General features: G+C 49.8%; 4 protein-coding genes across 4 annotated transcripts; 3 read left to right on the plus strand and 1 right to left on the minus strand.

Annotated features, from left to right (window-relative positions):
• Positions 1–517: 517 nt before the first annotated feature.
• Positions 518–2,014, minus strand: H6S33_012852 (uncharacterized protein; the record flags this gene model as incomplete). Its single annotated transcript, XM_044844197.1, has 2 exons — positions 518–707; positions 768–2,014. The coding sequence occupies 2 exons, from the start codon at positions 2,012–2,014 to the stop codon at positions 518–520; spliced, it is 1,437 nt and encodes a 478-aa protein (XP_044694561.1).
• A 2,738-nt stretch (positions 2,015–4,752) lies between these two features.
• Positions 4,753–5,949, plus strand: H6S33_012853 (uncharacterized protein; the record flags this gene model as incomplete). The annotated part of the gene is made up of 4 exons (XM_044844198.1): positions 4,753–4,773; positions 4,861–5,256; positions 5,331–5,469; positions 5,531–5,949. The coding sequence occupies 4 exons, from the start codon at positions 4,753–4,755 to the stop codon at positions 5,947–5,949; spliced, it is 975 nt and encodes a 324-aa protein (XP_044694562.1).
• A 1,242-nt stretch (positions 5,950–7,191) lies between these two features.
• H6S33_012854 (uncharacterized protein) lies at positions 7,192–8,455 on the plus strand (the record flags this gene model as incomplete). Its single annotated transcript, XM_044844199.1, has 7 exons — positions 7,192–7,293; positions 7,355–7,433; positions 7,533–7,552; positions 7,714–7,809; positions 7,923–8,082; positions 8,165–8,246; positions 8,308–8,455. 7 exons carry the CDS (start codon positions 7,192–7,194, stop codon positions 8,453–8,455), a joined length of 687 nt encoding a protein of 228 aa, XP_044694563.1.
• A 715-nt stretch (positions 8,456–9,170) lies between these two features.
• On the plus strand, positions 9,171–10,353 carry H6S33_012855 (uncharacterized protein; the record flags this gene model as incomplete). The annotated part of the gene is made up of 3 exons (XM_044844200.1): positions 9,171–9,206; positions 9,262–9,348; positions 9,415–10,353. The coding sequence occupies 3 exons, from the start codon at positions 9,171–9,173 to the stop codon at positions 10,351–10,353; spliced, it is 1,062 nt and encodes a 353-aa protein (XP_044694564.1).
• Between the last annotated feature and the right edge of the window lie 608 nt (positions 10,354–10,961).

Raw genomic sequence — 10,961 nt, forward strand, 5'->3', positions numbered from 1 at the left:
TCTGACGTGCGGTGAGCGGTTGTAGTACAATAGCAGGGGCGGCTGCTGCGTCTATCCGTGACACCAGGTGTTGGTCGCTAAAGGATGTTCTCAGGAACCCAACTTCTAATGATGTAGGTACCGCACATGTGGACCGCACGGTTCCCGAATCCACGAAACATCACTCTATCTCCCCTGATTGTGACCCCTTCAATCCCACATCAAATCCCTTCCAGTTGCTATTATAGGTATCTAGGTATCCACACATTCGACCCTCTCTTTAAAGATATGAATAATCTTAAACGCCTATCAGTAGTATCGTCTCGTATCTAGTTATACAAATATCATCCACATTCCTCCATTCCTCCCACCTCCCACCTTCCCTCCCAAAGAACTAGGAATACAGAATTAAAAATAAAAGAAAAGAAGGGCTTGGCCAAGTATTCACTCGAAGTGAAGAAACAAATAGCGAATGATGAGAAAAAATGACATTCGAAGAGTTGGGAAATATTAAGGCCACATTTGTAGGAGCTTCAGCTTATTGCCCAGCAGTAGCTTTCGCAGCAAGTTGTGAGAATTTCTCCCTCTCTTCCTTCTCCTTCTCCATTTTCTCTTTATCCTTCTTGGACATGCGAGGCTTCCGAATAGTTGCGCCGCGCGTAGATGTAGTTCCACGGGCTGTGGTACCACGAGCGCGGCCCCTACCCCTCTTTACAGTTCCATCGGCCCTATAATAAATGTCAGTACGGTTCTCTGTGATATTGATATTGCGTGCTTTAAGATGTTACCTTTCAATTTGAGGCTTCTCCCCTTCTGGAACCAGCGGTCCGCTATAGACGAAAAACCCATCTTTGGATGCAGCAGCCTGTTCTTCCCACAGCATCTCCGTGTCGTCGATGAACGGGTCATTCTTATCGTAAATATCCTGGTTCTTCCTCTTCTTTCGCATCTTCTTTCCCTCTGCCGCAGAATCAACACCTCCCATAGGTTTGTCAACCTCCATGTTCGATTCTGATTCTGACCCATCCATCATCATTTCATCTCCACTATTATCCCCTCTCATCATTCTCTCCCTGGCTTTTGCAAGCCTTGGGTTTAAAGCGGCCCATCCATAACGCTCTTCTGCCAACTTGGTAAAGTTGATATACTTGTTGTTCTCACCATTGAGCGGGACATGTATATGAATGTTTGGAAGTTGTGGCTCTATTTCCTTGCTTCCCGATGCACCCGGTAGAACACCTCCAAGCAATCCGTTTCCAGATGTTGAAGCGGGCACTGCACGATGAGGTTTCGGAGACGGTGCAGCTGAAGGAGGAGCAGTCCCGGGCTTGGATTTTGGCGAGCGGTTCAAAGGTTCGCCAGCATCGGCTGATCTGGAGATATTTTCAACTTTCATTACATTCTTTTCGGGGACACCAGTAACATATGCTAATGTCGGTGAATTGGTAATTGGGTTTTCGGTAGGCGCTGTACTCAATTGGGGCGGGGGTGGTTGGGGATCGATTAAAGACGCTATAGAAGGAGATGCGGAAGCACGGTGAGCAGATTTTGTAGAGGCGCCAGTAGAACCACGTGGGATCGGGTCGTAAGGGGGCTGAAGACTCTGTCGATTTCTTGCAGACGAAAGAGATGGGTTGCTATTTTTTTTAGAAGAGCTGCTCGTTTCCGTGTCGGAGTCCAGATTGATAACTTCGTGGCGTGATTGTTCTGATTGGCCAGTTGAGTGACGATATGTTATAGTTTTTTTGTTACGGGGAGCAGTTGTCGATGTTGGATTTGTAGTTGCAACATCTTGAGGATATTTAGGTTGACGATGTGGGTGAGATGACGACGGGGATATAGTTGTGGAAGAGGACGACAACGGCGAGTTGTTATTAGTACTTCGCGAAGCAGAAGCAGTAGAAGAAAGGGTTGTTGACGTTGACTTGGGATCCGCGGTCGTGACAACACCATGGGTTGAATTGGACTTTGACGACGACGACGGGTGAACACGAGGGTGCACGGAAGAAGAGGGACTCCCAAACGACGCTGACATGAAGGGCTATTCCTTCGTCCAACGGATCAAGAAGAGTTGTTTGGGGGGTGGGGAGGGGATTTTCGGGAGTCCGGGAGTCCGGGATATTTTCTATCTCTGTGCGTCTCTCTCTCTCTCTCTCTCTCTCTCTCTCTCTCTCTCTTGGACTTCTTTATTTTTGGTTGACGCCTTTTTTTTTTTTTACTTAATTTCTTGATCTTGCTTTTAGAGTTATTTTGAGGACAATCCGTGGGAGATAAAAAGGGTGATCTGGGATTTGATTGCAACAGAGATACGATGGCGACTGAGAAAAAGGGTTGTTGTGTTGTGATGGGAGGAGAGAGATGAAGAATGAGGCGAGGGGAAACGGACGAAGAAGAGGAAGCGAAAGAATAAAAGACAAAGACAGGCAAGAGAAAGGAGATGGAGCTCGTACAAGAAGGAAAAGAAAGGGTTTGGGTTGCGTGGCCGGGGAAATTCAGGAGCAGTAGAGCAGAAGCAGTAGGACCTTCAGAACATCGGAGGCAGAGAGGGAGAGAGGAAAAGAGAAAGGGAAAAAAAATTAGGGAATGACAACGGCCTCTTCCTAACCAACGCTCATTTGCTTTGCACTGACAAAAGGTAAATAAATTTGTGTTCATGGATGGCAACAGAAAGCAACACCAGATGTGGGTACTTGGGATGATAAGTGGCCGTGGGACGACTCCCCACGAAGATAGACCATACTACAAAGCCTCTGTAGCAATAATAACCCACAGCCTTGGGGTGAGATGCTCCTTCTCCCCTCCTCCTCCTCCTCCTCATTCTCATTCTCATTCTCTGCAACTCCCACCCCCCATCCTCATCTTCAGTCATCGATGGGAGGTCCAGTTGAAGGTGATGGCATGGCATGGCATGGCCTTCTGACCTGACCTCACTCATTCACCTACTGCCTCTTTATCTGAAAATAAATAAATAAATACAAGGTCCTTTGGTAAACACGGCTGACTGGAAAACGCCAATATGTGTTCCCTTGCTGTGTCGGTCTGCACTGACGAGGTGTGTACACGTCCTTTAAAATACCCCCCTCTAGAGCCTGCAGAACCCTAAAGTGTTGTCCCAGAAATCTTAAACGGAGTTGTTTAACCGGGACTGCACCTACTCAGGCCGTGTATAAATCCCTGTCCCCATGCCAAAGAAACCAGTGGCTCAAGCTCATGCTTATTCTGCGTGAGTGTGGCCGCTGTGGCGATGAAGCAATGCTCCCTGGAGTGATCTGTAGCTCAGTTGAAACCTCCTCAAGGCCTGTATCGATAATCCGATGACGGAGTATGTTATGAAAGTCAAGCTTCCGCAGTGCCCAATTTGCGTGATTTCGATATCGAACTGAACATCGGTTAAGCTTTGAGATTGTCGAAGGGATTTGCTTGATGTTCTTCAGACGACCCAGGTGCAAGTTGATTTGACTCCGCTGTTCGAGACAAACGAGGTTTCGTGATTCTAGGTGGTCCGTGCACCTGCCAAGTCTCCAGCTGCATTAGTGTAAGTGCGGGATGCGCTCCAACCCCACGTCACCACGCTACAACGTCGCAATCTGATCTCCCAAGCAGCCGCATCCGTTCCTGCAAACCCTCCCCATCTTCTAGAAATTTGGTGGAACGCCCCCTCAAAACAGATGAGAGTATTTAGCTTGATAGACACCGCGATTCGGAAAAACTTTTATTAACCAGTAGGGTTTCTCTAATCTTGGCGAATCAAGCAAAGGGTTTCGAGAAATTTAGCCCGACTTCGGGTTTAAATATCAGCGGACAATATGAATGACGCTATCAATAGCGTGTAACGAGTCCTTAATTATCTGAGTAACATACTTCGGCAACTCACGAGTTCAGATAATATGCCATTACTCCGTAGAGGTAGTAATTATTGATTTTAAGTGTGAAGAAGTTTCCATTGATGAACATACATGTAGTAAATTGGAAGAAGGTTTTGATGTAAAGAGGTGCTGAGCTAACACTGGGTCGACCGTGTGCTACTTCTTGAGCACCTCGATCGGTGCCTCTTACAACCAGAAATATCATCGTTTTGCAGAAATGCGTGTGAGATTGTGCATAATGTGGTTATAAATTGTTAACTACTCAAAACTTCGGGTATCTGTTGAGTGAAAGAGCTTGCGAATATACGGGATTAGAGAGAAGCAGTCTGCATATCTCATTGGCGACACCAATTATCACTCGGAGATCGAGTTCCATCATGCAGGCAAGAAACTGGCAAATATATCATAGATCGCACACCTTGGATCATAGCCTGTGCGAAACAGAGTCCCAGTCATAGCGGGGGTCCAAAGGATTTAAGCACTGAACACAGTCGGGGCGGAGGAATTCAGTTTGGCGGAGAATCTTCCAGGAGGTGTGGCGGAGCATCTTGAAAAATTGCTTGGCTGAAGGCACTTGGTCTGTTTCAGGAAACGCTCAGGGTTACTTTGGTTATATAATCATGGCATGTATTGTATGTAAAGCTCCACCCCTCAACGCTTAGACGTTTCACCATCGCTCCACTGGACTTCAACCCTTTCTATACCCTCCCTCATCTTGCTCCCCGGTCAGTGTGAGGCTTCTTCTTAAACTCTGCTTTGCTACCACCGCTACTACTACCATTCCTCCTGCTATAGCTGCCGCCCGACGTACATTCTATCCCTTCGCCTTCCATAAGCTTCTCACCAGTCGTTGTTTATCTCGCTCCTCGTCTCCTTTCTAGCACATAAACCCATTTCACTATTTCTCATGGGTCCCAGATACGAGAGAGTAGGCGCCCCCCTGAGATCACATGTTCGTGTGTTGCAAGCATGCGCGTCCTAATGTTGCTAACACCGCACTTCAACTCCCCACTAGCTTGCTCACCAAGATGAGGATCTCGATGTCCACGGCAACATAACAAGCTCTCGGGCAAATGCCTCATCAACTCGCGCCGTAACTTCGATTCCGAACTCCGCGCCCCCCTCGTTCCGGTCCCTTCCGGAAATATCGGAACCAAATACGGAGCTCTCTGATTCGTTCGATAGCCCGAGCGATGACGAGGACGATATGAGAAATGTGCGCGGGTCGCAGAATGCGAATTTCCGAGAATCGATACCTTTGGTCTCAACGAACTCGAGTACCACACAGGCTAGCTCGGCAGCCGGGGGGATACCAGGAGGAAGGATTTTTGGTGGTGGACAAACAGATGGAGTGTTCGCTAATATCAGCGCGAAGCCTACAGTCGGAGAGAAAGTTGAGGAGCATCCACCGGTAGGTTCCAACTGGGCAAGGATCATGCAGATAAAGAGTTTTAGAGTCAACTGACGGTTCTGTGTTTTTGCTAGTCATATGAACAAGCTGCCGCCGATGCCACTCCTCCATATTGGGAAACTACTATCCTTGCTCCTGGGATGGCTAGTGATGAAGTTTTTATCGACGGATTGCCCGTAGGCTCTGTGTTTGCCTTTATCTGGAACGCTATGAGTATGCCATTTCCCCAAGCTCCCCAATATCACTTAATATAGACTCACTAACGTCGTTCAAGTTTCCATGTCGTTCCAATTTGTCGGATTCTTACTCACATACCTGCTTCATACGACTCACGCGGCTAAGAACGGCTCACGCGCAGGTTTGGGTATCACGCTGATCCAATATGGATTCTATATGCGCTCCCGGAGTGATGATTTTGGAGGAACCTCCCCGCCAGCTGAGAGCGAACCCCAATCACCAAACTCATACGATTTAAGCGCGCAAGACATGGTCGACACTGGTTCTAGCGACCGCATTGGCAAGAATGAGTATTTGAGCTATATTTTGATGATAGTTGGATGGTTTATCCTCATTAGATCGGTACGAAACTTTCTACAGGCCCGGCAAATGGAGCAAGTGGTGTTGTCAAGCCCAGATCGTGGGCTTGGTACGGCCATCATTGCCGAGAACGAGGATTCTGCAAGAGCAGTATAGAAACGATACGCTATCTTGATTTCTTCTACTCTTATTTTATAAACGAGCATAGAGAGGATAGCCAAAGGTACTACTCACCGGGCTTTCTCACTCCATGCATCCAGGCTGTTCTTGGGCACAGGGTTCTTTTCCTTTTTATTGCTTTTATCTTTTTTTTCCCCCCAATTTTTTTTTGGTGCAGTATGGGTTTAGGTTGGGTCTGGGTTGGTATAGTTTTTCTCCAGTTTCGTAACTGTTTTTTTTCTTCCTCTCTTCCTTTCCTTTGTTCCTTGGACTAGTCAGTGCTCCTTTATCGCTACATAAGCATTCTCTCCACCTCTTCTTCCTCTTTTTTGCCCCCCCCCCAAACCTCTCCTCCCCTTAACTACGTATTTCAAGCTCTCTCTCTGTTCTGTGTGGTGTTCTTCGTAGACATTTGAGCTGTGACGGAATATATATCTGTATTATAAGAGGACTTTTTTTCTTTCTCTTTTTTTTTCTTTTCCTTGCTTTCTCGGGCAAAAAGACATGTAATTGGAGAAATAACGATTGTCTTATCAGCGATTATAAGAAAAACATATAAGATGTAACATGTACATGTAGTTAGAAAAAACATCTAGGTACTCTACATATCTCACACCTCGTATATATCTACATAACACATCATGTAAGGCAAAAAACGCATGCTAGAGTACCTACTCCAGAGCAGAGTACATGTACCCACTTTCCATGTAGGTACCGCAATATCTGCTACGATGCAGCAGGGGTCCAAAACTTGCATCTGGTTGGCCGACGAATATCCTCAATTTTTTTTTTTACTCTATGCACCTAATCCCGGAGCGCATCACCACCACCAAGGCAGGCGGTGGTGTAGTGCAACAATGACGCTGTGAGCCCGTCACCACCCACCACGGCCTGGTGGGCAGAGGAGAGGGTAGGTGCGGATGGAGGATATGTACCCCGCCGCCGTCCGCCCCGCGGGGTTGTGGTTGTTATCGTGCTGTGGGGTGCAGTGGAGTGGAGTGAGGAGGGAGTGGTGCTATCTTTATCTACCTACACTGTACATGTCTCTAGCTAGCTAGCTGCATGACATCTACATCTCCTACTTACTGAATGAGAACGAAACTAAAAGCTTCCACCTACATACGTGCGCATATCTGCCATCCATTATCGTCATTGCATACCCCCAGCTTTCCTCCTCCCCGCTCCAGAATCCTCACAAACAAAACCGCCCACCACCACGCCCCAAACACCAATCGTACAATGAGCTGGCGCTGCTCCTCCACCACAAACGAAGGCCTAGTCGCCAACCTCTGGCGCCACGGCCTCGTCAAGAGCCCCGTCGTGAAGGCTACTCTACTGAACGTATATCTACTCCACAGCCTGCTCCCCGCCAGTGGTTGTTCATGGCTGAGTGAGAGCTTAGGTCGATAGAGCCCATTTCAGCCCCATCATGCCGTACGAGGACTCGCCACAGAGGATTGGGTATGATGCTACTATATCTGGTAATTGTTTTCTACTCATCTTTCTAGTGTTGGGGGTGCGGGTGGGGATTGGATTTGGATTTGTGGCTAACAGTGGGTGCGGATGGGGTTGGGATGTAGCTCCGCATATACATGCGAATGTATGTTTGCCCGTCCCTTTCTCTGCTTATCACTAGCTGCTACTGGTCTGCCTTGTGGGGATTGGGAGGGGATTGGTAGATTATTTTTTTCAAAGAAGTGGTAACTACAGTTCTACGGGGTACAGTTCTAGTCCTAACATTGAAGCTCTGTATGTGAATAGGCCGCAGAAACGCTCCTCCCGCTCTTAGGGCCCGGGAAGAAAGTTCTTGATATTGGCAGCGGTAGCGGGTACCTCACGGCCGTGCTTGCGCATTTAGTTAGTAGTAGTCCTCTCTGCCTTACCTACCAGCCAATTCGTTCTTCTACGATCCTATTGCCCCCAAAGAGCTGTATTAGGAGCTCCATATAGCTAAATAGCGTCAATCCCAGGTGTCCCCCGGCGGGCTAGTAGTCGGCATCGACCACATCCAGCAGCTCTGCGATATGAGCATCAACAACCTCCGTAAAGACCCCGTGCACGCGCAGATGCTCGACAACGGCAACATCAAGATCATCAAAGCCGACGGACGACTCGGGTGGGCCGAGTGCGGTGCGCCTTTCCCTCTTTCTTACGGGCTTTCAGGTGTGATGATGGTGTGCTAAAGGATGAGGTGGGAGATGGGGGAGGATAGGCCCGTATGATGCAATCCATGTTGGCGCCGCGGCGTCAGAGATCCACCAGTGCTTGGTTGACCAGTTGAATTCGCCCGGAAGGTGGGTTATTTAGAGCCGGTTGCGGTGATGGTTGGAGCTGTGGCTAATGGGGGTGCGGTAGGATGTTCATTCCGGTCGATAATGGCTTCGCGGGGCAGTATATATGGGTGGTTGATAAGGACAAGGACGGGAAGGTGACGAAGGAGAAGCAGTTTGGCGTGATGTATGTCCCGCTGACAGACGCAAGGGTGTATAAGGATGAGTTGTAGCGGTTTGAGTTTTTTTATGGTGTTTGTGGTGTTTTTATGGTCTTTTCTGTCTGGGTAATGTAGGTACTGTAATAGGTAGCATTCTGAGATTTCAGTTGGGAGCTTATATTTGCCAGATTTTGATACTGGATGGCCTCCCACAGGCACCGAGCTTTTGCCAGATGTACCAGGGCCGTCAGTCTCATCGTAAGTACATGTAAGGTGGCCCATTACGGTGGCACCACGGAGAGCTTATGTGCAATGTCTGTACTCTGGCTAGAGCTAGCACTTGCAACGGTGGCATGCACTGCTGGCATTTGAGTGTGTATGTATCTCGCCACACCTTAGAGCCCCCCGCGCCCCCCCCCCCCCCCCACTATAAAAACCCCACAACCACGTCCCATCTGCCTACCTGGGCTCACTGCGTGGCACAACAGCTAGATACATACATACCGCACTGCACTCTTCACATCAGCCAGCCCCACACCCAACAGCCGCGTTCCCAAGCTCTCCTCAGATTGCATTGCTGCAGCCCAATCATTCCCCCAGTCCCTCCCCAGCAGGGTTAGGTCTGTCCAGTGTCTGCAGCACCCATTCCATCCCCAAGCCCCGCTAGCGCCTTGGCACACCACACGCAATGTCTCAATCTTCAATCTTTAATCTTCAAATCCTCACCAACGTCGAGACTTCCGGCGAGAAAAACACGTTCCCTCACCGCCCTGGCCCGCATTAAACAATGGCATCTGTCACCGCGACCGCCGTAGAACTAGAGGTACCTTCACAAGTAAAAGTAAAAATACTCGGGAAAATTAGCTCATATAGAACAGGAGCGACTCCGCAAACACTCTGCAGCATTCACGCAACTGCTCAACCTCATCCCCGCAAAGAACTACTTCAGCGTCGGCGACGGCAGCGTATGTTCTCTGCCCCGCCCGCCCTTCTCTGCCCTGCGCTATGCTAGCTAACTCTACGCCCGCGAGATCCTACAGACGCAATGGAATAAGCGCAAACAAACCAAAGAGGAATCGCAGCGCGCAAAGAAAGCCAAACTCGACCCTGACGCCTTCATCACAACCTCAGACTTTGGGCGCCAGCAGCAGCAACAGCTCGAGGCCGATGACACCACGGTGCTCGAAGTCCGCGGCGGCGAAGACGTAGCAGTAGTAGCGCCGGCGGCCGACGAGCCACTGACGAAGAAGCAAAAGAAACAGCAAAAGAAAGACGCAAAGGCCGCCGAAGCAAGTAGCACACCCAAACATGCAAAAGGCAGCAAGTCCAAGCCCGCCACACCCGCTAAAAAAGAAACCGACGCCGCCCCCGACTCCGACGACGACGGCGGCGAAGCCGAAGAAATTCAGCTCTCAGGTTTCACCTTCAGCACAGACCTTACCGCCACGCCGCCTCCCGCCCCCTCCACACCGATCTCCAAAAAGACCGCCGAGATCTCGCCCGAAAAGCGGCTGGAGCAGAAGGCCCGCCTCGAGGCGCGCATCCAGCAGCTGCGCGCAAAACGCAACGCCGACAGCCCCGACGGCACGCCAGCGCGCAACCGCAACGAGCTCATGGCCGCGCGACGGAAGGAGGAGGCGCAGACTCGGAAGGAGCGCAAGAAGGAGCAGCGAGTGAGGCAGCGGGTGGTGAAGAGTGCTGCACGGCCCGGGAGTAGTAGTGGTGGTGTAGTTGTGGGGACACCAAGGGGGACGCCGGTGCCGACATCCGCGCCCGCTCCTGCGGTTACTACTCCGGCGCCTAAACCTGCGTCTACACCTACGCCTGCGTCTGTTGCGGCGCCGGGGAGTAACAGTGCCGGTAAAGCGGCGGAAAAACAGAAGAAGAAGAAGGCCGGAGCAAAGAAGAGCCGGCCCGGGTTCGAGGGGAGCATAAAGGCCGGCAAGGGCGGTAGCAGCAAAATAAAATAGCGTATATGTAATATTAGAAACAAAAATAATACGTAGTTACATGTCGTGTACCTACAAAACAAAACCCAATTGCAAGTGCTCTACTCACATGCTACTACTATAATGTCGCTGTCTTTGGCCCGAGCGGAGATGAAGGCCAGCCAGCCAGCCAGCCACTGCAGATTGAGGTCTCTTGACAGGAATAGTCTTTTGTTCACTACAACCGCTTGTCTTTCTGCTTGCCCCCTTCCCCAGACCCGGAACACGCGGGAAGGTTGGGGGTGCTGGGAGGGTGTCTGCATCCCCACTCAATGGTCACTGGCACCTAACCTACATACCTAGCCTTTGTCCCCCATCCTTTCTTTGTGCACCAAACAATGCCGTGCTTCGCGCTGAAACGAATAAAGCAATCTCCGCCCGTACCTGGGAAGAAGAATGGACGTCCATTCATTCAGCACCACAGCCAGACTCGAACCATCCATTGTGTTGCAACACACCAGCCCACGCCACACACATCCACGCAAGTACACAAGCAAAAAAAGGGCCAATGATCAAAATTCCCAGTATCACCAACACCGTAAAAAAGATCTATTGTAACTAATACTCCACTCCGCTCCACACACAAACAA

The sequence above is a fragment of the Morchella sextelata genome (assembly GCF_020137385.1).
Source record: "Morchella sextelata strain SCLS chromosome Unknown scls_9, whole genome shotgun sequence".
In the NCBI taxonomy this organism is placed as follows: domain Eukaryota; kingdom Fungi; phylum Ascomycota; class Pezizomycetes; order Pezizales; family Morchellaceae; genus Morchella; species Morchella sextelata.